This window comes from Salminus brasiliensis, chromosome 25 (genome assembly GCF_030463535.1).
Source record: "Salminus brasiliensis chromosome 25, fSalBra1.hap2, whole genome shotgun sequence".
Classification (NCBI taxonomy): domain Eukaryota; kingdom Metazoa; phylum Chordata; class Actinopteri; order Characiformes; family Bryconidae; genus Salminus; species Salminus brasiliensis.
In genome coordinates this window covers 16,221,317-16,248,671 of record NC_132902.1, presented here as the reverse complement: position 1 = coordinate 16,248,671, position 27,355 = coordinate 16,221,317, and the positions used below count along the sequence as shown (strand labels likewise).

At 39.4% G+C, this 27,355-nt stretch overlaps 1 protein-coding gene across 2 annotated transcripts; it reads left to right on the top strand.

Moving 5' to 3' along the window:
• The first annotated feature begins 16,377 nt into the window (after positions 1-16,377).
• tppp3 (tubulin polymerization-promoting protein family member 3) lies at positions 16,378-25,996 on the top strand. Of its 2 annotated transcripts, none has more exons than XM_072671431.1 (4): positions 16,378-16,543; positions 21,065-21,262; positions 21,544-21,697; positions 24,369-25,996. In XM_072671431.1, the coding sequence occupies exons 2-4, from the start codon at positions 21,075-21,077 to the stop codon at positions 24,558-24,560; spliced, it is 534 nt and encodes a 177-aa protein (XP_072527532.1). In that variant the 5' UTR covers positions 16,378-16,543; positions 21,065-21,074; the 3' UTR covers positions 24,561-25,996. The 2 variants fall into 2 exon arrangements, with proteins under 2 accessions (XP_072527532.1, XP_072527533.1); XM_072671432.1 differs by lacking the exon at positions 16,378-16,543 and adding an exon at positions 18,282-18,410.
• Positions 25,997-27,355: the final 1,359 nt, after the last annotated feature.

Here is a 27,355-nt window from a genome sequence, read left to right as displayed (position 1 = left end):
GGATGATTCCAAAAAGTAAAGTACAGTTGAATAGAACATTAAAGAAGTCAGACGGGGGCGAACCTTGTATCTCCAAAATGGCAAAAACAGGGAACAAAATATTGTAACTTTTTTAATGTAAGTCAGTGTAGTTCAGGTTACCGTAAGTAATTGGACGAGTAGCTACTTTGTAATTTTAGTTCATTTGTTGTACAAGATAGATGCAAAAGGTCTGTGTTGTAGTGTTGATTCTATGTTTTGCTTTTGCAATGGTGCAACAGTAGCAGTAAAACAGGGCGTCACTTGCCTGAAAATAATTGCATCGTTTGGAGCAGTAACAGAAAGGTTGGACCAGGTTCATAAAATGCACTCATTCTCGTTCCTAAACAAGGACTACCTTCATGTTCTACCGTTTGCGTGATGTTCTACCACTATTTTTTCGTCACACACTGTTAACTAAGTAACTTAATCAGTTCACCACACCGTCACACACAACCTGATCTAATCTAGTTCATAATGTAATGTGGACTAATCCATCTTTTCTATAATGAGTTTAAACAACGCTGTTTACACTGGCATGAATGCACTATTGTTTAATATTAAGATTAACTAAACACATTTTGATTAGCTTTAATTAATCATTGCGATTGCATTTGAAGATTCTGACTTGCTTCAAAAAAAAAAAAAAATCTGTACACTGTATGTCCAAATGTTTGTGGACACCCCTTCTAATGAATGCGTGCAGCTGCTTGAAGTTGCACCCATTGCTGAAACAGATGTGCAAATGCACGCACGCACACACACACACACACACACACACACAGCTTGTCTAACTTGGACTATCTGGAGCAGATAAGCATGAACCTATTGGCACCATGCCTAATGCCAGACGTGGAGCAGAGGGGGATATAAAGCATTGAGCTGTGGATTACTGGAAATATGTCCTCTGGAATGATGGTCGGTGCTCCACCCAATACTTTTAGGAAGAGTTGGGGAGTTGGAAATGAGGTGGGGTGGTGATCATTCAACATCCTGACCTGAGTAATGCTCTTGTTGCTAAATGCAATCAAATTCTCACAGCAATGCTCTAAAATCTAGCCAAAAGCCTTCTTCCCTGGACAGTAGAGACAGTTACTCCAACAAATCCAGGCTAAACTCAAATAATACCCTTGATTTTGGAAGAAGCAATGAATAAGCAGGTGTCCTAGAACTTTTGTCCATGTAGTGCTTGACGCTCTGGGAATCTGTATATCTGTGTATTGACTGTTTAATGCACAGTTAGGAAGCAAGCGCTCACTAGTGAGGTTACCGCTACAGGAAGCCTAGCAGATCACAGTAGTGGGTGGCTGAAGAATGAGCAGGAAAAGAGAAGAACATGCTGTACTGCCAGAAGAGCTAGGTTTCAGTTTGCTGAACAAATGAAAGAGGTTAGATGAATAATCTGTGCTGAAATGGTGGAATGAGGAAAGTGTGTGAGGGGGATCTATACCCATCTAGACATGTAAGTCTACATACCAGTGGAGCTGGTTCACCTGTCTTTGTTGACATGATTACACACAGCAGGAGGAGGAAATATGAAGTGTACAGACGCATCTTTACTGTTTATATCCAACAAAACCCAGCACATCTGCATCTGCAGAGGTATTCAGGCCCAAATGGTTGCGTGTTCTCTGATGATCACTATTCGTTTTCACAGTTGATGCAATGTCTTATCAGTAGGCCATAGGATGGGTTCCAAAATTAGTCCAATCAGTTGAGACACAAACACAAGACTCATCAAACACCTCGTCTCGGACAAGTGAAACGACCAAACCAACAACAAACACCAGTAATAATTGCCCAGTCTGGGCAACCAGAGGCACATTTGGCTACTAAGTATAAATGCATGTGGCTAAAATCTTATCAGGAGACAATCCAGATACTGCTTGCATGAAGTGACTGGAGTCAATGTCCCATGCTATCACATATTAGAATTTGCTGCACACTAGATATAACCTGATCTGAATGCAAAATTTTACCTCCATCTAATCTGTTCAGGGGAGGAAAAACAGAGGAAAATGGAACTAAACTAAGTGTTCAAACATTTTCAGCAAACGAGCTGAGAGTGAATTTTCCTTCTGCAGACACTGACAGTGCTTTAAGACCAATCTCCGCTTTTAATTAACGCTTTTAAGACATAAAAAATTAGTTAGACATAAATTCTAGTAATTGAAACATTTAATCTCATCATTTTAGAGGCCTTCTGAACTATCGTAAGGTTATTTTTTTATAATATATATATATATATATATATATATATATATATATATATATATATATATATATATATATATATATTAGAATATATAAAAGATTCTTATGAAGATTTTTAAAGAATATAAATTTATCATAACTTTTTTTTCTTTCGATAAATTAAGTAAATGACAAATCTAAGAAGAATGTAAATTCAGCCCCAGATATTTAAATATTACAACGGTGAAGGTTTTCAAGGTTATCTTCATTTCTTCATATGACTGTATCAGCTCTTTTTGAATGCTGTGTAATGGTTTTGTACGAGTTTGTAATGGGTTATTGCAGATCGGGCGCTATTTAAGATCTGCAGGAGTGAATATTCCTCTGTTGATCGTAAATAGTTGAGAACTGGCATCGAACTGATGGCTCATGTTCCCAGACTAAACTGTAAAGTTAGTTATAGACACTTCTTCTCATAAAGTACCACTGGATTCATAGTGTTGCATTTCAAATATCAAAGTCCAGCCTCTCTCTCTGATATCCAAGTCTAGCTCTCTCCAAAGGCCTGTATATCAATTTTGATAATTAAATAGTGAACTAGTTGTAGTGCCTATGTTGTATTTGCTTTTGCTCTCTCTCTCTCTCTCTCTCTCTCTCTCTCTCTCTCTCTCTCTCTCTCCCTTCCCCTCATTGGTTGCTGTTTATAGCGGTATATTGTTTTGTTGGGACAGATCGTTTACTCTGGCACTGTCCCCTCTCAACTCAGCTGGCCCCTATGCGCACAGTCACACCATGTTGCCATGGCAACCACAAACACGACGACATCATAACAGTGTCAATCATGTACTCTCTGGTAGGGTGAGGCTTGCGGAGTAACATGTTGACATCTAGAGACCCGTGCAGTAGCTCTATTGCTGGCAGCGTGAAGCGTGAGCTGGGGATTAGGACAGTCCTCTGATGGACTGTTGGTTTAGCAGAGGTGTCCTGCAAGAGCACATTTCTGAAACGCTTTTGAAACACCTGCCTTTTTTGCTTTGTTTTGGGTTTCCGTGATGTTCTCCTCTAGCGACACTGGCTGGGCTTTGTTGACTGCCGTTTAACCCAGAGTTAGCAAGGGCCTCGTTACTCCTCTCACAGCTCCTGAATTATGGACTACGAGGCAGTCTTGAGTTTTTTTGCAAATAATTATTGTGAGATCATTCCGGTCTGAATGGGGTTTAGATCACTGCCAACAGCAGACACCCACCCATTTTATATTTAAGGCACTGTGTTAGATTAAGTTTGAGTTCTGCTTTTACTTTTACAGTGTGTGTGTGTGTGTGTGTGTGTGTGTGTGTGTGTGTGTGTGCATTTACACATCTGTGTCAGCAATGTGTGCAACCTAAAGTACCTGAATGCATTAATTATACAGGGCATCCACAAACATTTGAACATATAGTGTAGCAGAACGGAATGGCTCCTCCATTCTTCTATGTTATGGGTTATCTGTGTTATCTTTTGCAGATAAAGATCATGGATTAAGATTTCATGTACAGCTATGAATATAGGCATATACAGGCATATCTACCTAAAACAAAAGTGCTTCAATTTGGCTTTGAGCAGTTCCACAGAAGAACCATTTTGTCAAGTGTGAATGTAAAGAACATTGAGTGTGATGTTTCTTCACACACATTCATCTTTATCACAAAATTGGTTCTGTTTGGAACCAAAAGTGGTTATTCTATGGCATTGCTCAAATAACTATTCAAAGCACCTTTTATTTATAATGGGATAGCTGCCCTTTTTGACACCTACGGTACTGTGCACTTCATTCATTTAGTTTCCAGTCATTTGGCAGTCCTTTGTCTTTTGTTACAGCCTCCATTCTCATTTGAGTTTCTGTAGAAATATTGTTCCACACTTCTTCTGATGTTGAGGCCTAGGCTTAGGGATGGCCAGTCCATTGTTAAACACTAACAGCTTCTGTTTGATTTACAAATTGTTCTCCTCTTTGTCTGTTTGCTTTACTCAGTCAGAGCTCTCATCACAAGCTCCACATACTTTCAGACTCACAATGGAAGGATGGACAGAACCACCCAGAGATGTTTTCAGAGCTGAAGCATGAGTGCAGCTTGATTTCTTCCTCTCTCTTAAAAGCTTTTAAGTGCTGTTTACCTGATAAGGACAATTTTGGTAGTCTACCAGGTTTTGCATGGTTTTGGAGCATCCTGTCTTCTCCATCATTTTTGGAATTCCAGTTTTGGAAACTCCTATTTTTTTCACTTATTTCTTAAATCTAATTCGCTTAAATAATTTTGGAAATGAAACTAGAAACTAGTTTATTGGAAATTAAATAAGCAAAGGAGGCTCTTATACTGGGTACTGCTTCAACATTGTATGGACTAAATGTGCCAAAAGCTACATTTGGGTGTGTCCCTAGATTTGGGTGTGGAACCTATAAGAACCATTAAAATTGAACATGTATGACTGAAACATAATCAGTGCGACTACTCTGGCTTCTCCTATACTTGGTCCAGTTCTTCTGAACCTTCGTCTGTTGTCAGCAGTTCAGCCATGGCAATTGCGCTGGGGCCACTGGCACGGAAAGGGGGATTGTGTGGACCAGTCTCTCTAAGTTTTTATTGAACCCATTGGATGCAATGTGACAGCCATTCCTTATGAGTAGCTACGGTTTACTAATACACTTCAAGCATTAAAGCATAATTGAGATGAAGGCATAGCAAGCAAATTTCACACAAGGAAGGTCTTAAACTCTTAGTGTCAGTATAATTAACTCCCCATTCCATATGTAGGCACCTTCATTACCACCCACAAGGAGCACTGAGGTGTTTGTCAGAATTCTTGGGGCAAAATGTCTGATAAATGTTTTCACAGGAGAAAAAATTAGAGATTCTAGAACGAGGCTCTGAAACGCTTAGGCCAAGACCTAATAAACCATCTCAGAAGATCTGAGCTATGACAGCACGGGTCCTATAACCTGCCTTTGACCATATGCTTTACTGTTTGAGCAGACATGACTCTGGCCATGCCTTGAACAGGTTGACTTTTATTAAAGCTGTAAAAAAAAAGGGGGAAGGAATCCCCAAATGCTTGTATGCGGCATGCAGCCCGTGCTTCAGGAGGAATGCGTCCAAACCCGATCTCCACGCTTATCAATGCCTTGCTCTGTTTACATCCACGTTGCCATAGCAACCTCCTCCGTCTGCGTTCCCTCAAAGGGGCCTGGTCAGCAGTAATCATCCCCATGGTGACGGGCTTTGCAAAAACAAAAGCCTGAAAAAATATCACACAGCGATCTTGTGATGCCATTTATTGACCCTTACGTCCAGGGACCCAACCCCCCTTCCCTTCTTCCCCCCCACTCACCAAAACACAACGCTGTTGTGGACACAAGTGGCTGTCCTGGGGCGACAGTAGGAGGGAACGGGGAGTGATTTTTCCATTGACCTGGCTTCCGCCACAGCTCCAGTGGCCTACTGACTATGGCTGAACACTCTCTCACACACACACACAAGCACTTTCTCTCACACAAGAAGACTGTCCATCTCTGGGCTTCTGAGGTGGTGGGAGGTAAGAACTAATGCAAACACACACTCAAACTCACACTTAAACGCATGCTCAGATGCAGGTCCAGACGTTCTGTTCCCCAGACCGGGACGCACATCTGTTTCCTGTTAGCTGCTGTTAGCCCTGATCTACTCACACGCTTCTAAATGAGCTCATAACGAGCTTCCATTAATATTCACAGAGGAAGGAGGGGAGAAGAAAGAAAAGCATAATAAGGGCCGGTTATAGGAGGCCGAGAATGAGAGCAGCTCATCATGACTGTCATAACCAACCACTTCCTTGTAGACACACACCCACAAAGGATGATCTAACTAATACCACATCCACATGAAAAACACAGATGCATGCTGAGACTTTGTGGGTTTCGGAGGTTTAGTCCTTGACCAAGCATACCTACAGGAAGCAATATTCATGTGTTTTGGCAGTGAGACAAGTAATGATGCCCAACCCAACATTCTCTCAGTGATTCTTAGTGTGTAATCTTCATCAGACTACTTTCGCACTGTGCAAAAGTCTTAAATATCTGGAAAAAATATTTAAGGCTAGATATATGGACAGTAATTCTTAATTCTTGTGTTCTCTGTGTTCCTCTAGCCAGCCTATCAATACAGTTGCAAGAAAAAGTAAGTCAACCATTTGAAAGTACCTGAATTGAACCTACATCTCAATTATAGACACACACAGTCTAACTACATTGAGTAAACATCTACACCTGGAAGCACCTGGATTTCTGCATTTCTGACTACATTTCTTACTAATAGACTGTGATATGATCAATGAGAAAACATCCCAATGCAGGCTAGAAAAAGTAAACCCTTTGGGGGTACCCTAATCAAATGTGATCTGATCATTATTTAAGTCATAATTATAGACACACACACAGTCTAACTAAACTACGAACCCACAAACAGTTGTACTGTTCATGTCTTCAATTGAGCACATTGAGAAAACCATGCACAATGCAGGCTAGAAAAGTAAGTAAACACTTTGGAAGTACCTGGATTTCTGCATTTCTTTTTACTAATAAAATGTGATCTGATCAATGAGAAAACATCCCCAGTGCAGGCTAGAAAAAATAACTGTTTTGGCAAAATGGTTGGTGTGGCGCAACAGCTAACACCACTACCTGCCACTGAGCTATCACACTATGTGGGAGGCTGGGGTTTGATTCCCGGTCTGGGTGACTGTGCTGCGCTACATCAATAAGAGTCCTTGGGCAAGACTCCTAAAACTAAATTGGCCCACCTCTGTAATACGAGTAACCTTGTAAGTCGCTCTGGATAAGAGCGTCAGCTAAATGGCATAAATGTAAAATGTGGTTAAATTTTTTATGCCTTGGAATTAAAAGGTGTTTTTATTGGATGACCTGTGTTGTTCCTGATTCAAAGGCAATTAGGCTGAAACACAATTTTATCAATCAATGTGCAGGGGGTTAAACCACTATAGGCTGAGTGGGTGGATGGTTTTGACAAAAACTGTGAATTAAAAACAGGCCAAAAGAAGTCTTCTCTCAAAACGTGAACATGGTTTGAGACAATTGTGTAACAATTTAGGCAATTTCTATGCATTACAAGTAGATATATTGCCCCAAAGCTAAAGAGGTAAACCTTAGACACCAGATAGCAGATGGTGCCAGACCAAATATGGCCCGGTTACAGCATTTCTACTGTAGGTCAGTTGTGTAATGCAGTAGTAAGTGTAATGTTATTGTGGGCCAAAACTGCTCCAACTCCAGCAGCCACATTTAAGGATTGTCATTGCATTTGCAGCTTAGCATGTGAAATGTTTCTACAGCATTTCTATTTTGGCCCAAAACTGTGCCAGCTGTGGTTGTGCCCCAACCCCAGATTTCCACCATTCCACCATGTTCCACCATAAGTGTTACGTCAACTGGACATCGAAATTGACAAATGCAGCCTTTATGCCAAATGAGGCTTTCTGGGAAAAAAAAAAACATGAAGAATGTTTATGTAAATTTAAGTCAGGTGTCATAAAAATGTTATATAGCCATATGTGGTTCTCTACAGGACACTTTACTGCAGAAGGAGTTTCAAACTGAAATGGGTGGCACGCAGTCCTCATCCATTAATCAAAAAATGCTGCAGCCCTTTTTGACATGCCTCATTTTTTAAATGCCAGGCAAAAGGGCAAAGAGGACGCTTTTCTTTCACTTCTCACAAAAGCATCTTGCGGGGTAGAGTTTGATAGCACAACAAAGTGTAACTATGGCAATGTAAACACACCCTCTAAACATGCCAGTCATCTAGAGGTCACTGAAGATTGCAGCATATGTGTGCAACTGCATCTGCAAGGCCTGTTCTGAACAGCACACACAATGTGTGTAATTCTATAGAGAGGATATATGTAGGGTCAGAAGTCAAACAGTTAAACTGTTTTAAGGTGAAATTGCTCATGTTGTGGGGTCTGTTTTCCAAAACCATCATAGAACACATTTCCTATCAAATAGAATATATATATATATATATAGCTGCCGCTACTTAAATTCTTAAATTCTTGTGTGTGTATTTTCCATTTTATAGATAATGTATATGTAGTGTTAGAAACCACATAAACAAGTCCATTTGAAGAACCACTCACCATAGTTAAAGGATGTGACGATTTAGAAATAGGGCACAATGCTAAGAACATATGTTAACACCCTGCATGAGAGTACACCTGCAAATAAACCTAAGCACTGTTATATAATAACTTACTACACTTGACAAAGCTTGCTGGTTTGTGTGGGATATGTTAGTGATATTGCAGTGATGGCTTGCATGTAGCAGCATTCATATTTTGACTCTTTAAAGTAATGTTATGTAGCAATTTGACCTTAAAATATCACTTTTTGATGCCACACTGACTTGTAATGAGAAGAATAGCGTCTCTATCATTGGCTCATCCGGACGGAAAAAGGTAAAATTGCAAGCTGCACCAGACCTCTTCCATGAACTGTGTAACGCAGCATAACCTGAGTCACATTTGTGTAAAATCCTGCAGTTTGTCAGTCGAAGGGGTTCTTTTAATCCAGATGTTCACAAATGGTCACAGATTTCTACAAAATACTACAAAAATGTCTACAAAAAAAGCATTATGCCCATTATACCTTGGTTGACTACACAGTTACAGCGGAATGGTGTACCCTTCAGTACAGTGCAAATTAGTGCTTTAATAGTTAAGTTAATCAGAATGTCACAATGTTGTTGGGGAAAGACTTGACCAGCATGAAACTACTGTGAAATGACCAGAGCAGAAAGGCTGCTACTCTCAGTGCTGCTTCACAACTCAAGCCGCATTAAAAAAAAAAGGGGTCCAAATATGGTTGGTTACTGGAGGAGGAGGACATCACAGGCTGAAATCGACGTCTTCTCACACATCTCTGCGCCTGCAGCTAATCCCACATCAACAATGCAGGATATTAGATCATCTGAGGACAAACCCAGCATGAGTGGAAGTGTATGTGTGGATGTATCTGTGTGTATGTGTGTGTCAGTTCTCCCAATTGTACTGGAAGGCAGAAAGCAAGGAATGTATGTGGTTTTGTGTTGAATGAAAGCGAGGGCTCCTGCCATGCTGCTAGGCAATCGAAACCCCAGCTAAGAAACAAATGACAGACCTCCAAGGAATATGTAAAACTCATTTACATGGATATGAATTTCAGCTTCTGTGTTCCTTTCAGTCTCTCTTCATTCATCTCCATTTCACTCACTCTTTCTGTCTTTCCCCCGAACGCTCATGCACACTGCAGTCTTCTGAAGTGGCATGTGGTTTCGGTGTCCCATATCAGGATGTCTCAGCCACAGTAATGTGAGCTGGTCTGGGGAGTGGATTGAGACCGATCACACCATTAGCTCTTTCCTTACAATGGCAACAAAACAAATAGAGTTGCATCGGATAGCCATTTGTTAGGCTGTGTACGTGCACACAGCACATGCGTCTGGACGCACCACCAACACACTGACTGTTTTTGCTGTATTTTTTCAACTACACATTACATCTACGGCCAATTTTTTGCCAGGCAGGGTATGGAATTAGGTTCCGTGGTACACTAAAGGTCAAAGGTTTGGACACACCTACTCAAAGAAGGGTTTTCATGGAATATAGAAAAAACATATGGATTTGTGCAGTGGCCAAAAGAGTGTTAAATAAATCAAATGTATTATATAGGTGTTCCCACTATCCTCTCCTGTGCCTCGAAGCCTTTTAAGATTCTCTCAAGCAGCTTCATGAGGAGCCATATGGGTTGCTTTTCCAATAGGCTTGAACAGACTCAGACTATATACTGAGTGTGACACACATGCCACGTACCACATAACAGACAACACAGCAGCGCTGCTGTGTGTGATCCACTCGTACCAGCGCTACATACGCTAACACACCACCACCATGTCAGTTGATGTCACTGCAGTGCTGAGAATGACCCACCATCCAAATACTACCTGCTCTGTGGTGGTCCTGACCATTGAAGAACAGGGTGAAAAGAGGCTAACAAAGTATAGCCTATATGGTAAGTGGAGCTGATAGAATGGACAGTGAGTGTAGAAACAAGAAGGTGGTGTCAATGTTATGGCAGTTATGGCATGTTATGTTATCGGTGTGTGTTTGTTGACAGAATAGCGCTGGATGATATATAATCTATAGTGGTATATAGAGGTGTTGCACTTAAACTGTGTCATCATAATATACAGAAACTAAATACACAGAGAACCATAATCATAATATTTACACTGTCATACATACCAGTATGTAGGAAATATGGATTCTGTCCAATTCATGTTTCCAGTACTGTGTAAGTTTGGCATAAGCACTTTGGCATAATTTAAAGGACTGTATGGAACAACAAACAGTCACAATTCATTTTGACATGGCCGTTTTCGGTCTTTTTTTCCCCCTTTGATTTTGAGATAGAACAGAGCTGCAGTGGATGTATTACAACAGCAAAGCACGATGTCCACGGAAAGACCACTTTCTGTTTGTACAGAACCCCAAGTTCTCTGTTTTAACCAAGCGAGTGCTTTCCAGGCCAGAAGTGCTTTCTGTCTGTTGCACTAGCACTTGCTATGTGTTCTAACCATAACTACACCGCATTCCAAATTATCATGCAAATTATATTTTCTCTGATTTTCCTGAATGGCTGATGCAAATAACAGTTTGTATAATTTTCAAGACAACCGTTCAGTTTTATTGAGCAAACCTCCCAATGCTAACAGTTTTTATTCACTCTTCCAAATTATTATGCACATATTTTATAGGTTGTAAAGACCTGGAAAGGTTGAGGTTGAGGTTGTTTAACATTAAGAGAAGAGCATTAGGAGATCACAGTTGCTGAAATCAAAAGCTATTCCAATCAAAAACCATCTATACAGGCCAGGTTGCATATTAACATAGGCCCCTTCTTTGAGATCACCTTCACAATTCTTGCCTCCATTGAACTTGTGAGTGTATGGAGAGTTTCTGCTTGAATTTTCTTCTGTTCTAATATGAACTGCCTTCCACCCTCATAGATCTTTTGCTTGAGGATACTCTGGAGGTTCTAAATAGGGTTGGATGGTGGTCACACCATTAGTTTCTCTCCTTTTATACCCTTTGCAGCTAATGACACAGATATGTGTCAAGGGTATTCTGTGCAGCATGAGATGATTTTGTACCATGGAAGAAAGTGGTCAGTCAGAAACTCTATATACATTGCTGAGGTCATTTTCACACCTTCAGGGACCCTAAAGGGACCTACCACCTCTCTCCCCATGATTCCGCCCCAAAACATTACTCTGCCACCTCCTTGCTGATGTCGCAGCCTTGTTGAGACATGGTTGCCATTCACCAACCATCCACTACTCCTATCATCTGGACAGTCCAGGGTTGCAGACCATTCATCAGTAAACAAGACTGTTTGAAAATTAGTTTTAATGTATGTGTGGGCCCACTGCACAACTGCAATCCTCTAGAGGATCCTACACCATGAGGTTCACGGGACTCCAGAGGCAGCAGCAGCTTCAAATACCTGTTTGCTGCTTTGTAATGGCATCTCAACAACTGCTCTCTTAATCTGAGAAATTTGCCAGGCAGAAACCTTCCTCATTATGCCTTTATTTGCATGAACCCATCTGTGCTCTGAATCAGCCACAGAGGCAACAGAGATCCTTCTTCTTTCCCATATTGCTTAAGACCTGTGTGCTGCTTAATAATGTGGAATGTCCTTCTTAAGTAGTTTTCCTTTAATTGGGCTCACCTGGTAAACTTCCAGTGCTTCCAGTGATCCACAGAGCCCTAAAACACAATGCCATCAATGAGTTTAATTGAAAACAAAAACATGTAATCTGGCACTTAAATCCAATTTGCATAATAATTTAGAACACAGTATATATAATAAACAGCTTTCTACTATAACTGCATGTAGCGCTTGCTTTCTGCTGTAACTGCATGTAGCTCTTGCTTTCTGCTGTAACTGCATGTAGCTCTTGCTTTCTGCTGTAACTGCATGTAGCGCTTGTTTTGGCTGTAACTGCATGTAGCTCTTGCTTTCTACTGGAACTGCATGTAGCTCTTGCTTTCTACTATAACTGCATGTAGCTCTTGCTTTCTGCTGTAACTGCATGTAGCGCTTGTTTCGGCTGTAACTGCATGTAGCGCTTGCTTTCTACTATAACTGCATGTAGCTCTTGCTTTCTGCTATAAGCGTATCTAGCGCATGCTTTTTCTTTCATAACTGAGCTGGAAGGAGAAAGGCCAAAAAAGGCAGAAAGAAAGATTGGGGGGAAGAGGCAAAAGAGAAACATTATGAAAAGGAGGAGAAGGCAAGAGCCGGAGGGCGGGAGAGGTGGGAGGAGAGGAAATCAGTGAAGCTGTGTGAAATCCAGGATTTGTTTAAAGTATCGTGGCCCATTAACTGGTGGGACCGGCTCCAGCGCGGGCTCCCTTTGCCTCCTTAATTCAAAGCAGAGATAATTAAAAATATATTTCTCAATGACATCAGGCAGTGCTAGATCATATTTGGCTCTGGGCTGGCCTGAAGTCTCGTGACTCGTCTGTTTATTCATCCTGTACAGACAAAATGGATTTGGAGGAGAAGGGGCAACTCTGGAAAATGTAATGCCATTGCAGCAGACAGTGGCCAGAGAGACAGAGGCCCAGATTCAGTATTCATCTGTTCTTCTGCTCTGCTAACTGCTGTAATGTTAACTGGCCTATTTGCTCTCTGTTGTTGAGGGAGTAGACCTGGTCCAAACGCTTGGTTGCCTGTCCAGTAATTAAAGCAATCTGTCAAATAAAATAATCTGTAAATGAAATTACAGATGCATATGCACATAAACACACAGAAGTGTGTGCATGTGCCCTCGAGAAAAGGTCAAGGTTTCTGAATGGTTCCGTTCTTTGGTGCATAAAAAACTGGTATAAATTGATTATATCAAGCTTCTATAAATACGTAATTTAAAGAAATTTAAAATAATTTCTTAAAGGATCTTCTAAGAAAAAAGTAGACTTAAGGAGATATTGCTGATATTGCTCCAGTGAACTCTTTTTAGTCCCTTTAATGTTCAAGAACAATCACTGCTGACAAACATTAGAGGGTGCTTGGGTTTTAAAGATATTTGTAAATGGCCTATGTTAGGCTTTTTTAGAAATAAAAGAGCTTGATAAAGTTTTTGAACACTGTTACTTTATTTATTATTATTTAACAATTCCACAAAATGCAGTAATTTCCAGTGCAGTTACATCAATAATTTGCTGTTGTTATTGTAATTGTTATAAGAATTACAATTTCTCCATAAGTGATGACACTAATACAATTTTTAAATTATACAAAACAAAACCTAAACAAAAACAAGCATTACATACACAAACAAATCCATTTGTCTTAATGTCTTAATGACATCCTAATGTTATCAGTCGTTCCTCTTATGGAGTATTTAATCTTTTACAATTAGCATAACAACAGGTCACCGAGCCATACTGACATTTTGGTTTTGGTCACTTAAATGATATCTTCAGAAATATATATATTTTGCAATTTCAGCACTGGGTGGCACATCTAAATCAAATCCTTTTTCAAAATTTTAAATATAGAGATCCAAAAACCCCTTATTTTAAAACACTAAAACAGCTAACACTGCTAATTAAGTTTAAATTAAGCTAAGTAAAGTTTTCTGAACATAGTATTTTACTGCTCAGTCCATTAGGTCCTTATGTGGACAGTAAGCTACACAAAAACAATGTATTTACATTGCATGTATTTGCATTGTTTTACATTTTGCATTTAAAATAGTGGTGTCAATGGATTTAAAAGCTTAATCATGTCAATCACAGCAATTAATTCTGATTAATCACAAGTCTTTTTTTCTTATCATGTTTCAACTTTAGCCTTGAACATGCTGAAGCTCAGACACAGACACAGCTTTAATAGAAAAAAATGCTCCAACAACTTTTTAAGAGATAAATGGACGATCAGTCATTGGGCTGGATTAGCTCAGCAAGCTCAGAGAGGAGCAGCTCAGAGAGGAGTGTGTGTGTGTCAGAGAGAGAGAGATGAGGGAGGGGTAAGAGAATACAAGTTAGTTATGAGATATAATCCATATTTCATCACAAATATAATGTAGTCTACGCTCTGAGCTCAACAGTAGCGAGGCTGTAATATATAAATAATAATGCTAATACGTCACTAGACTCTGTAAAGAGAGTGATCTACGGGTGGACGTTGGGGCCAAACGTGGTAAGATGATTCATTTCCATTATTTTTGCATTAAAGTTTGCAGATTAATCATGTGTGTTGATAGCACTAATTTAATCCAACATATTCACATACTGGAACATGTAAATTATGGTTCAGGCATGGTTTATTATGATGAGGTTTAAAAAAACCTAGCTATGGCTAGATTTCTTTTTTATTTATTTTGACAGACAATGCAAATTACAACGTGCCACACTAAGGGCCCTATCTTACACCCTGCACAAGGCGCGCCACGATGCTCATTGCTATCTTACACCCCACCAATAGTCTATCTTCATGCATTCCACCTGCGTTGTTTAAATAGCAACGGTGCTTGCAACTGTATCTACGCCAATGGGTGTGGTGGTCTCGTATTGCTGTCTTGGCAACAGAAAACACAGGAGCACCACTGACTGAAAACAACCTAGGCAGATGTCAACAGTCAGACATTCATTGCTATCTTGGCGGTGAATTGTCAACACAGGTGCGTGCCCAGTGCGTGTACACCCCTGCTTTACACTATTGAAATAGCAATCCGCCAAAGTCAGACCACACCTGGCTCTTAAAGGGAATGGCGAGTGACACACTGATTGATTTATTGCAAAATATGCCAAAAACACACCCATGACTAATTAAGAGACTTGGTACATGCCTTTTGTGCGTTTCGAGTGGAGCAAGGCATACTTTTCCCGTCATTGCCCGGCTCGCATTAGATTGCTAAAATAGGGCCTGTTGTATTGTCCCCTCTAAGCAAGCTGGTACAGCCTGGAGTAAATGCAGCAGTTAAACGTGAAAGTTAGCTTATTTTCAAACACTAATCCTTGAACTGTCCAACAAAGCCAACATACACACCCTGCTACACCTCTAATTTACATATATCCACCTACCAGTGTTGAAAGTGTTTTTTGTTTTTTTTGGTTTTTGGCAAATTCTTCTCTTTCTCTCTCAATTTGATATTGGCACTTTACCCACCGCTTTGTAGCTCCCCCCTAGCACTAGCAATGCTCCCAACACTAGGAGGATAAGAATTTAACACGTCTCCTCTGATACATGTAAAGCCAGTCATCCCCTCTTTTTCAAACTGCTGCTGATGCGGCATCACCAGGCAAAGCCTCACCTGATTCAATTTAATGAAGCTCTTAGTAACCAAACCAGGTATTTAGATGATAACCACAAATAATGGTAGGACTCCTTGTCCTCTTAGACATTTTAAAATTTGTACATATTCCCACTTCATTTTTCATCATAATTTACATTAGTTCCACAGGCCCTAAAATAGAGCCCTGTGGGACTCCACAAACTCTGGTAAGCTAAACTAGATTTAGGATTAATAAGTGAATCATGAATTTAGGGTTAAGAGGTTAAAACACGATTTGAAAATGGCAGGCGTGAACATCTTGAGATCCATAACATTTGCATGTTGAATTAATATTATCCATATTTATTTTATTAGTAATTTTTTTTGTGTTTTCATATAAACACTTACAGCCCAATTTCATTACTTTTGCACTGCACTGTACATGTACATGCTATGTCTGTCTGTACCTTTGAAACCTGATTGGGAGAGCATTCTCACACACACACACACACACACACACACACACACAGTCTGACCACCCTTCCTAATCATGCTTAAGACTCTATTTCAACTCAACTGATAAATGACCCTGGTCACTCCTGCTCAAGGAGCCTCTCTCTCTTTCTTTCTCCTCTCTGCGCTCTCTCTCTCTCTCTCTCTCTCTCTCTCTCTCTCTCTCTCTCTCACTCACTCTCTCTCTCTTTTTATTGCCCTCCCTTGATGTTAAACAGGATGTCTCTATGGATACAGGCATAAACAGATGATAACAAGCCCTCAGCCCTTTAAAGCTCAATTGAGAAGAGAGTAACAGGACAGAGAGAGAGAGAGAGTGAGAAAGAGAGAGAGAGAGAGCAGCAGGTGGTGCAGGAGACCGAAGCGCTGTATATAGAGAGCTTTTTTTTGCGAGTGTGAGCGTGAGTGCATGTGTGTGTGTGCGTGCGTGTGTGCGGAGTAGCCGTGCAGGAAGGAGCAGGGTGGCACAGGTAAGAGCTCCATAACCGTTATCATTCCAACACACACACAAACACATATATACATATATATATATATAGACACACACACACACAACTGCACACACAGTGCTGCAGCACAGCTTCACACACTCCGCTCGCAAGTTGACCGGCTTGCTTTAGCCCTGCATGTTTCTCACACACCCTGCACTTTGCCTGCAAACAGCCAGTGTGAGTATATACAGCTTTGAACTTCAGCTTTTTATTACTATGTAATTACTGATGTCTTTTTTCATGTTATAGCAAATCAGTGACTTGTTGGCATGCCAATGGCTGTTTTTTGAATGTAACACACTTTGCAAACCAATATGTTCCATGTGCAAAGAGACGGAAGGTTAATATTCCATATTATTAACGGACAAGCATGGTTAAACTTGGGTAAACTGGAAGATAATGAGCGTATTTTACTGGGCCGAGATTTAGGCTTAATTTACTGTAAAATATTTAGCGCTTGCTTCAGGACGCTTGGCCTGCAGTGTAGATACAAAGGGTGTTCCTTCTCTGATATTACACTCCTATACAGGAATCATGTCTAGACAGCATGCAGATAAAGGGTTATTACATTGTAATATAACTTACAGAACTGTTCCACATTCTGCACTTTATGCAAACATTTTTCGTCTGAATATTTTAGGAGAGCATATTTAGACCTGCTAAAGCATTGCATTTAAATAGCTGTCTTTAGAGAAACCTCTGTTTGGCCAAGCACTACAATACAAGACTATCAATGTCAACAAACCTGAGCCTGTCTAATAAATGCATGGTGATGTTTCCCAGGAGCCACCAAATGCCAGTGGTGATGTCATGGCTGTGGTGGGGAAAGACAAACGTGGAGCACTGAAGTAGATTGGGTTGTAATTAAGCATAATTATACCGCCTGCGATAGGCTGGCACTGCGCCACCTCGCTCACATCAGACCGCAGTCACCCAGCTCAGTGATCTCATGCAGTTAAATGATAGGGAGTGGGTCTCGTTATCAGAGAGTTCAGATCGAGTCAAGTAACATCCCAAAAGGTCGTCGGATGCAGGGAAATCAGACTGGACAAGAAATTGCTCCAAAATGACTGAAATCAATTGTGAAATTCGTCAATACAAAAAAATGTATACTGCTTATATTAAACTTAGCAGCCATATGGGACAGTATTAGGGCGCAGCGCTATGCTTATGTAAAGGTGCGTGTGTGTAGATAGGTGTTTCCCAGGTTTATGTAATGGTTTCCATGGACACTTCCTGAGACTGGACAAGCAGTGGAGTTAGAGTGAGGGAATCTCTTGAGGGAAGTGGACAGTGTGTGAATGTGTGTGTATGTGTGAGGTTCGGGGTGAGGTTCAACACACAATGATGTCTTTATTCCACTGACTGGCTCATGGAATAAAGGTCATGTCTTCTTGAACACACACTCACACAAACATGCACACGAACACACTGCAGCGGTCAGGGCTTTACACCACAGATCAACCATTTAAAGCCAAGCTGCTAGCTGGGAAATATGGGTGATATGCCATCAGTTATAGCAGTAAAAGGCCTCAAATAATGAGTAGAGTGATAAGTGTGTGTGTGTATAGGCATGTGTGAGTGTGTGTAGGTCTGCTTGCCTGTGTGTGCATTTATCCATGCGTGTGTGTCTGTGGGCTAAAAACAAACTACAGATGGTTTCGGAGGCTGCAAGTTGAAGTCAGGCCAAGCCCACCCACCGTCATTGTCCGCTCATCAGCTCAGTTCGGAGCCCTCCCCTGCCAAACCTCTGACATCCATCAGAAAGATTTCACAATAACACACTCCTCCAGGCCCATCACACCATCCTCACGCCTCCTCACACCTCTCCTCTTTCTACACTTCTGTGAGTGTGAAGGTTCACTCCTCTTCACACCTAGATCTCTTTCACAAGAATGTTCTCTATAGAACCACACATGGTTCTTCTGTTGCACTGCTCAAAGAGCACACTGTAGAACGAATTTGAGCTCAATTAAAACTGTAATGTAGGAGAGATGGTGGTAGGACAAAGTGATGTGCTGTGTTGATAGGGCTCTTCCAGGGGCTTAGCACACAATCCAATATAAAACAATATCAATTCCAGATACCAAAGAAATCTTCTCTCTAGAAGACTACTACTATTCCACAAATGCACACGAAACCACTTCAAGGCCTTGCCTAGACTGTAAGCATACAAATAGGTATCTGTACACACATAAACAAGACTAACCATCACACACAGTAGTTAACAGTAGGCTAAAACTGGAAGGTGGCTCCAGGTTGGAGTTGGAGCTGTTGAGAACCAATCCCAAATGGGCTTCCAAAACTTAATACTTAACCTCAGATTCAGAAGTTGGCTACAAGCTCAAATACAATTGCTGTAAAAAAATGCTGTGGCTAAAACTATAGAGCATATATGAACCATTGCAACTGATTACAATAAATGACTGTTGGTAATGCGGATAGCATCAATACAGCTGATGCTATAATAGAAACTAGCCCTGCTTTTAATGTTAATATCACACCACTTACTACCCGTGCCCGTGCTGACAGTAAGTTGGCGTGTGTATGTATGTGTGGGCACCTATATATATATATATATATACTTACAAGGGAGTGAGACCTACGATGTCCTTTACCTGATAAAAAGCATCATTAGTCGGCCTCTCATTTCAGCAGTGTATAAACAGCATTGCTCCTTAATCTCTACACACCACTTATCTGTTATTTTTGACCCATGTTTCACTGGCCTTTTCTACACTAATATTGTGTAAGCAGTTAATGGGATGTGTTACTATAGCGGATGACAGCTGGATTGTGAAAGACACAACTTGGGTCCAGAATGTGAAAAGTCTCTTTAAAAAAACTTTTACCCACTTAAGCCTTAAGGGTTTGTTTCCCAGACATGGATTAAGCCTGGTCCTGGACTGCCTTGTTTTTTTAATGGGGAATGTATATTCAGCATACTGTGTAGTCCAAGACTAGGCTTAATCCCAGTCTGGGAAACTAACCATAAGAGTCTAACAGTGGGCCCACACTTCAGTTCTTCACTCTCATAACTACAGAATACATATATTTGTTTTACAGTAGTTGCAGAATCATTCACAGTAGTAAATAAAGAACGAGTCTGAAGAATAAACCCACACTTCCAGGGCCTCAAAAGTTTTTTTAAATTTTCCCAGTCCACTAGCCCCTCACTTACACTGAAATTGAACTGAATTTTACATGATAAGTTGATTTTCTGTGATGATTATATTTTATGACAGATTATTTTATTCATGTAAAGACAAATTAACACCATCTAGCCCTGTGAGAAAAGAAACTGTAATAAAAACTGTAAACAAACTGCGAATTGCCAAAAGAAATGCAAAAACCCACAAAATTAAAGTCAAATTTAAATTTAGATTTAGTGGAAAAAACTATACATTTACAGAAATTGTCATTACAATTTCTGCAGAGAAATTTAACTGCAGAGAAAGGTTGAACACCTTCAATAAAGTGACAGTGCCAAAAGTTCTGCAACTACATTAACTATGTGTCAAACGCTGACAGAACAGAGTCACACTCAGCAGCATAGAAAAAGGTAACTTGCTCTTACAGCCTACAACTGCCAAGCAGCCAACCATTACATAAAACATGCACTCCTAAGAGAAGGTAGCTCTGGAGAAACTACAACACATTGGCATTGAGTGTCAGTGACTGGAGGACATACCCTGCATATAAATAGACAGTAGCAGGATGTATAATTCATAATGCATAAATTAGGAATGGTCTGTAAAATAACAGAGTATCTCTGCAGAAACTTTAATTTTATGTTTTTGTTTTGGCAGTCATGTTTCCATTTTTTATAGTGTTTACATAAATATAACTAATGAAACTTACGCTAAAATTACAAAGAAAATATTTAAGATTGATAAGATGGACAATAAACCTTTATATTATTATCTGCATATTTGATTAAATATAAAAATAATATAGTATTTTTCTTAAAATAATAAGAAATAAATGTCACATATAATTACTGGCATAAAACTTAAAATAACAGTTGGGTGGTTAATTTACAGAGACTTTCTATAGTTTTACCAGGGTTTGTACACAATTATTAAATATAGAAACTACTACAATTATTTATAGTTATTTTCTATAGAATTAGTTTCTTTTCAATTTACAAAAACAAAAAAAAATTATGCACAGGTTTGGACACCCCTTTCACATCCTGCCTCAAATGACATCTGTTGTGTTGTTGTTCTAAGTAAAAATGTTATTAACTACAGAAAAAAACACATTTAACATGTTTAAAAAAAATAATTGCATTTTACGTTGCATTTTATATGTTGTGTTTAATGATATGTTATGCAATACCTTACAAAATACATATTTATATAATACAATTTCCAAATTTCTTAAGTAGTAAGTTTACATTTACTACTTTCATTATCTTTGGTAACGCCTGCTGTTTAATGACACCAACTTAATATTTGCTGACTCTCTTGTGAAAAACACATTCTTATTTCTGTGCAGCATAACAAAGATGGCGGAGAGCACTGACATGGAGCAGCTGCTAAGCGCCTTCAAGAGGTTTGCAGTCCATGGTGACACCAAAGCCACAGGGAAGGAGATGAATGGTAAAAACTGGGCAAAACTCTGTAAAGACTGCAAAGTTATTGATGGCAAAAACGTCACAAGCACCGATGTGGATATTGTCTTCACTAAAGTCAAGTGAGTTGCTGTTGGATCACCTGTTTGTGTTTCCTGTGTTCATGATTGTACTTTGATAGAATGTAAGAAAAATGAATGAATTAATATATTGTTGGACATCCCTGACATATAGTATATCAATTTGATATGCAACAAATAAAAAAATAAATCAATATCATGTGGTTTATGTCTTTTGACATTTAATTTGACCTAAAATACAGTCTCATTTTTATTTCATGGCTGAAAACAATGATTTTGTTACATTTTTTAGAATAAAAATTCTATCACATTTTTTAATTTAGAGGAAAGTCATCTCGGGTCATCACTTATGAGGAGTTCCAGAAGGCTCTGGAGGATCTGGCCCCAAAAAGGTTCAAAGGTCAAAGCAAGGAGGAAGCATTGCAGTCCATTCACAAGCTGATTGAGGGCAAAGAGCCCACCAACGTTGGTGTAACGGTGAGATTCAGAAGCTTTCCGTATTGTACGAGCACATTAAAAATGCAAAAATGTTTAAAAAATGTACTAAAAGAGTCCCTGGAAGCAATTCCAAAAATTCCTTTCAATGGATGAGATGTACGAAAGTTGAAGAATGTATTTGAAATTGAAAGAGCTGTTTATAAAGGTTTTCTACCTAGTAAAGTAGTAATTTCTTCTCCAAAGTGGTCCCTGGTGGTCCCTGGTGGTCCAAGAACTGGGAGCCACAGTCTCACTCTGTAGGCCTTATACAAGTTTCTAGGCATGAGATTCAGACCATTTGAAGATAAGCGTGCCAAAACCATAAGCATAAACCATGTAAACGATGGTGTAGAATAAGCAGGTCTGAGAAAAGATGGTTTTGGGAAGGATTTGCTGAGAAGATTTGCTGAGGCCAGATCCCCCCCGCCCGCAAAGGATCAGGGGGATTATTATTGTTCTCTACTCTGCTCCCTCATTCACAACAGCTACTTACCACTTTCAGCCACAGGAACCTCACATGACATCATCCATATTATTACAGCTGTGTCTTGACCAGTGGCAAACTATTGTTGTTACAGAAATCTGAGGAGCATTTAAGCACTGGAAGCAGGCCAAGGCAGCCAAAATGAGATAATCCTACAAAATAGTGGCCGCAGAGGAAAACTCTCTGAATTCAATCAGAAATAAGATGTTCTGTTTAAGATACTGTAGCAACAACTTAAAAATAGGGCATATTTTGCAGCATCCATAATGATAAAAGGTGCTGAATACACTATTGATTGACACAGGAGGGCAGTAGAGAGTAGGATGACGTAAGTCCTACAACTGTGTGTGTGCAAAGTAATGAGTGAGTGAATTGTGTCACCTGTATTGTCATGTAGCTTAAACAGCAGGAGTTCAAGAAGAGTTCTTTTTTCTGCGGCATGTCTTCTGGCATTTACTCCACACACCTGGTCTTGCTCGGGCAGGCCTCATAGTAAAATATGAGCTGCTAGCAAAGATTGATTTCACGGAGGCAAGTGAACGAATGCCAATGCTACCTCTGAACAATTTAGGCCTCAGCCTGTTTTACGTTTTTTCCTTTACTCTTCACCATCTATAGTGCCTGCCCATCATTTGGCCTATTATTCTTGGCTTTGTGATGGCATCTTCATCAATCAAGGTTGCACAATGTTTCTTTTAGCCCAGATGTAGTGAGTCAGCCAAGACATGTTTGGTGTCCAAGGTTTGCATATTTAGTTTTGCACTGGAGCTAGACTAACGTAGCTAACATGTAACGGAAGATTTTAATCATCACTTGAGTAAACTGAACTGAAGTACAGACAAAATGCAGGCTTCAAGACGGCTGCTACTACTGGTTTTAGCTCTGTTTATTTCTGTAGATACCAATATATCATACAGTGCCAGAAATCCCATTAGCAAGTTCTTGTAGCTGGAATTATTACACACTCTTCTTTGCAGAAGGTATAGTTCTGAGATAGTTCTCAGATATCCTTGGGTCGTCTTGTCTGCACAGCTTGTTTGCTGGGTCAGGGGACTGTAAGTGCCATTCCAGAGGCTTCTGTAGTCCATGATGGTTTATAGGTATAATTTGGTATAAATTATCCTGTTGCAGAAGCCATCCCATTTTTGTCAGCTTCAGCCATTTCACAGATACTGACATCTGGATCAAAGACTTGCAAGGATCCATTCTTTCCACCATCAATACAATACTACCACTGGCACCAACACAACCTCAAAGCATAATAAATCCACCCTTCACTGTTGGCAGTGTGTTCTTTTCATTAAATGCAATTCCTTCCCTTTTCTGGTTGTGGCACTGAAAGTGGGCCAAAGACTTCAATTTTGCCTTCACCAGTCTATAGCACTTTTCCACAACTCATTTGGCTGGTCTACAAGTTCTGTAGCATACCTCAAACATTGAGTTTTGTGATCAGTGGTTGCAGGTAATGTTTCCTTTCCTTCTTAAGGCTTCCATGAAGATTATGTTTGTGCAAGCATCACTGCACAGTGGAATGGTGCACCTCCCTCTTGACTTCTTTCATGCAGGTTCTGGCCCATAATATGGATGTGTCAACAAGCAGTTTTCTTTGAAGGTTTTCTTGGTCTTCCAGATCTCATCTTGACCTCCAAATTTCCTCTGAACTATTTCTTAATAAAGCTCAGCCTTGTAGAAAACACGATGAGGAACCTTCTTATATACTTCCCCTGCCTTGTGGGCTTTAGTTACATTTGTTTACAGCTCTTTAGACCGGTGTTGCGCAGAAAAGCCTATGACTCAGCTGATGAATTTTAAAATCTTGGAATTTGATTCTGTTGACAGTTTAAATTTCCAAGGTCTAAGGCCTAAGGTCCAAGACCAGATCCAAAAAGAATTTTGGAGGTGGAGATTGCAAAGGTGTCCAAACATTTGCAAAGACCATGCATTTGACTTAAATATAGTTATTTTATGTTATGAAAGTCTAAGAGTTATTGTGTTAGGATCTGCTGACAGTATTGTTTGCTACAAAATGAGTAATTTGGCCACTTTTGCAAAAGACTGCATATCAGCCTCCAGTGAACAACCCTAATGACTTCAGATACCACACATGTCAGATTGACTACATTTTGAGATAAGGGGTAAGACTGTGTAAATATCTGACCCACCCATAATCTCATTTTCGCTTTCCAGAGAGTGGCAAAGACTGCAGCGGTGGACAGACTAACAGACACGTCCAAGTACACAGGCTCCCACAAGGAGCGCTTCGACGAGAGCGGGAAAGGCAAAGGCAAGAGCGGGAGAGAGGAGATTGTGGAGAACACGGGCTACGTAGCGGCCTACAAGAATGCAGGAACTTACGACGAGAAGACCAAGGCCAAGTAAAAGTGGCCAGTTGAGCATGAGAGGAATGCAGGGCTCCCTTCCCATCAGCACTTAGATCTGGACCAAAGCCCGAGTTCAACGCTGTCCCTTGAAGCACAGTGGAAGCCTGTGAATGACAGGAAGTTATGTAAAGGCTTGTCTCTGAGGACACAGGATGCAGTCGAACAGACGCACTGATGCTCGAGTGTTTTCATTATTATTGAGATGTTTCTGCAGACTAAGCCCATGTCTTCAAGGGTAAAACTATCCGACAGTTTTAACAACCATACAAAATTGATTTCAGGTCAGATTCCAGTCAGTGTTTCCTAGATGTTACGGTGCCACACCTTTAGTTTCCATTGTGTTGAGGTCAGCAAAATGGGCAGGACACAAAGTGCTGTCTAAATTGGTCATGCACTAATTATAACATTGTCCATCGCTGCCAGAACTGGCTTGCAATGCAGGGGCTTAAACTGGCTCATGAGTTCATGTGCATTTGTTCCATTCTTTTATAGCCTTATATGGTCAATAAACGTAGGTTACTGTAACAGATCAAACTGAGGTGGAAAGTAAGGATGTAATTGGCTGTTTTAGTGTCATTGCTGGATCTTGTTGTTGCTAATTTTCTCTTTTTTGTTTTTGCACCATTTAAAACAATACAAATAGATTTTTATTATTATTCAATATATTCTAAAAAGCTTGAAATAAAATAAATGAAATTGATCAAATAAAAAGCAGAAATCTAAATTTTACATTATACATTATTTGAATGCAATAGCTGTCCTTTACATTATGAATGGACCAATATTCATGAAATTTTGCATTTTTTTAGACTGTTGCATCTGTTTACACTGTTGTGTTTGACCACATGGGCTTAGTTTGCAAAAATGTGCTAACCTGAATGACAAAAAAGGTATTGCCAAGGAAAAAAGCACTAATGAGAACAGGCTTCATTTATACAGCTACCAGCCAAATATACATACTACCTGTTTACAGATAACAATCCATCGTGTGCCAGTGGAACCATTGACCATAATCCTTGGTCCGATTCCCTAGTTGTGTGCAGAGTGCAAAATATGCTGGCATTTTGGTTGCCTTGCTTAAGCTGTGCTCCAATAAGTGCACCTGAACATTAAATGTACTGTATATACTGACCTAAATGACAAAAAGGAGATCAAAAGTGCTTTCTTTAATCCTATCTCCTAACTGCAATACTTTCATTAGTCTGCAAAAAATATGTTGTTTTTCTTTCCTCATTATTTGTTTAAATGTCTGTGTCATTATGTCTTTACATGATACTGGACATCTGTGTTCAGAATATTCAAAGATCTTTTGATTTGCTTGATTTTCTTTTGAGTGTCTTTCTTTGTTTTCCTATGTGTAATGTCATTGTGATGCCAAAACTGGAAAATAAGTGTATTTACAGTACACGAAGTTGTATAAAGTTAGGAAAAGATCATGTGTGTTTCATTTTGGGCGGTTTATTAATATGGGCTGTTCATTTCCACAGGTTCTGTCCCTTTTCAAAATGATAGCTAGTGTAAAAACTTAATGTTCTCATTATATATTCCATTATATTATTATACATAAGACGTGATCCAATATACCAAAGCTGCAGCAAGTTAACCCACAATCTCAGTACAATAAATAAATAAATAAATAAATTCTTGGCATTTAACAGATTGTAAGTTAAATAAAGATATAAACAACATACAGATATTTTTATATATATATTGACACCCTTTATTTTATTCATTTTTGTATTTATTACAACATGAACTAAACAAACAATATCAAAATCAACGGTGAACAGGTCGGGGAGTACTCATACCCTATGATTATTTTAGATATTTATTTTCAGATAAATACAGACATATCAGAGCATTGTTCATATTTTACAACTCTAGAAAAGAATGACCATCATATGGAGGAGGAAAGGGAACGCTACTTATTGGGTAGGTATTTGGTTTTCCAAAATATGCAATTATTGGATTCAAAGGTGTGAGGAATTTAACAGATGCCAGGTTAGGACCTAAGGAAAGTATAACAGAGACACTATGAAGTCACTATGAAGCATTCGTTGAATACAGTGATTTCCAGTTCAGTCAATGCCGCCTTCTAGCCAGAAGTGAAGCAAAGGCCAAGGCCTCCATCATGTTAATGGGATTTCAAAGTCTGCGTTAACCAGCCCAAATAAACATACTTACAAATTAGGTACAATTTCTAGTCCAAATGCTTCTGATAAACAGCTATTAATTGATGACCAGAAACTTGACAATGCTGGACAAGTTTACAACATATGCAAAAGGGCTGAATTCATTGAATAACAATGATCACAAAGCAGTAAGTGACAAAAAGTGAAGAAATCCTGTACAGAAATTAGGAAACTTAAATATAAATATTTTTCCACACTTTTTAATTTTTTTTTTACAAAATGTTAAAAAAACATTCAAACTGAAATTAAATTAAGATATTAAGCATAAACTATATTTTAGAATATGCAAAAAAAGGTGTGCTTCTGTTGAGGATTTGAACTTCTTAACACTCCCTTACATTTTAATAGGGTTGGAAAAACCTTTTCACAAGCCTGTATGTTTTCATACTGATGCAACAATGCACATTTCAGTATTTACATTTGAATATTTCCACACATGTCACAAAATATAGAAATATCTTTACAATTTGACTCATTTTGCTAGGTGTGTCCCAATAGTTTTGTCACAATGTGGACAAAAGTATTAAGACACCTGCTCATTCACTGTTTCTTCTGAAATCAAGGGTATTAAATAGTATTTGTTGGAGTAACAGTCTCTAGT

Bases quoted from the DNA above. Each gene is read 5' to 3' on its own strand.
- tppp3 (XM_072671431.1), top strand. From the start codon at position 21,075: ATGGCGGAGAGCACTGACATGGAGCAGCTGCTAAGCGCCTTCAAGAGG. The intron at 21,263-21,543 runs GTGAGTTGCTGT...TTTTTAATTTAG, and splicing joins ATTGTCTTCACTAAAGTCAA to AGGAAAGTCATCTCGGGTCA. The intron at 21,698-24,368 runs GTGAGATTCAGA...TTCGCTTTCCAG, and splicing joins CCACCAACGTTGGTGTAACG to AGAGTGGCAAAGACTGCAGC.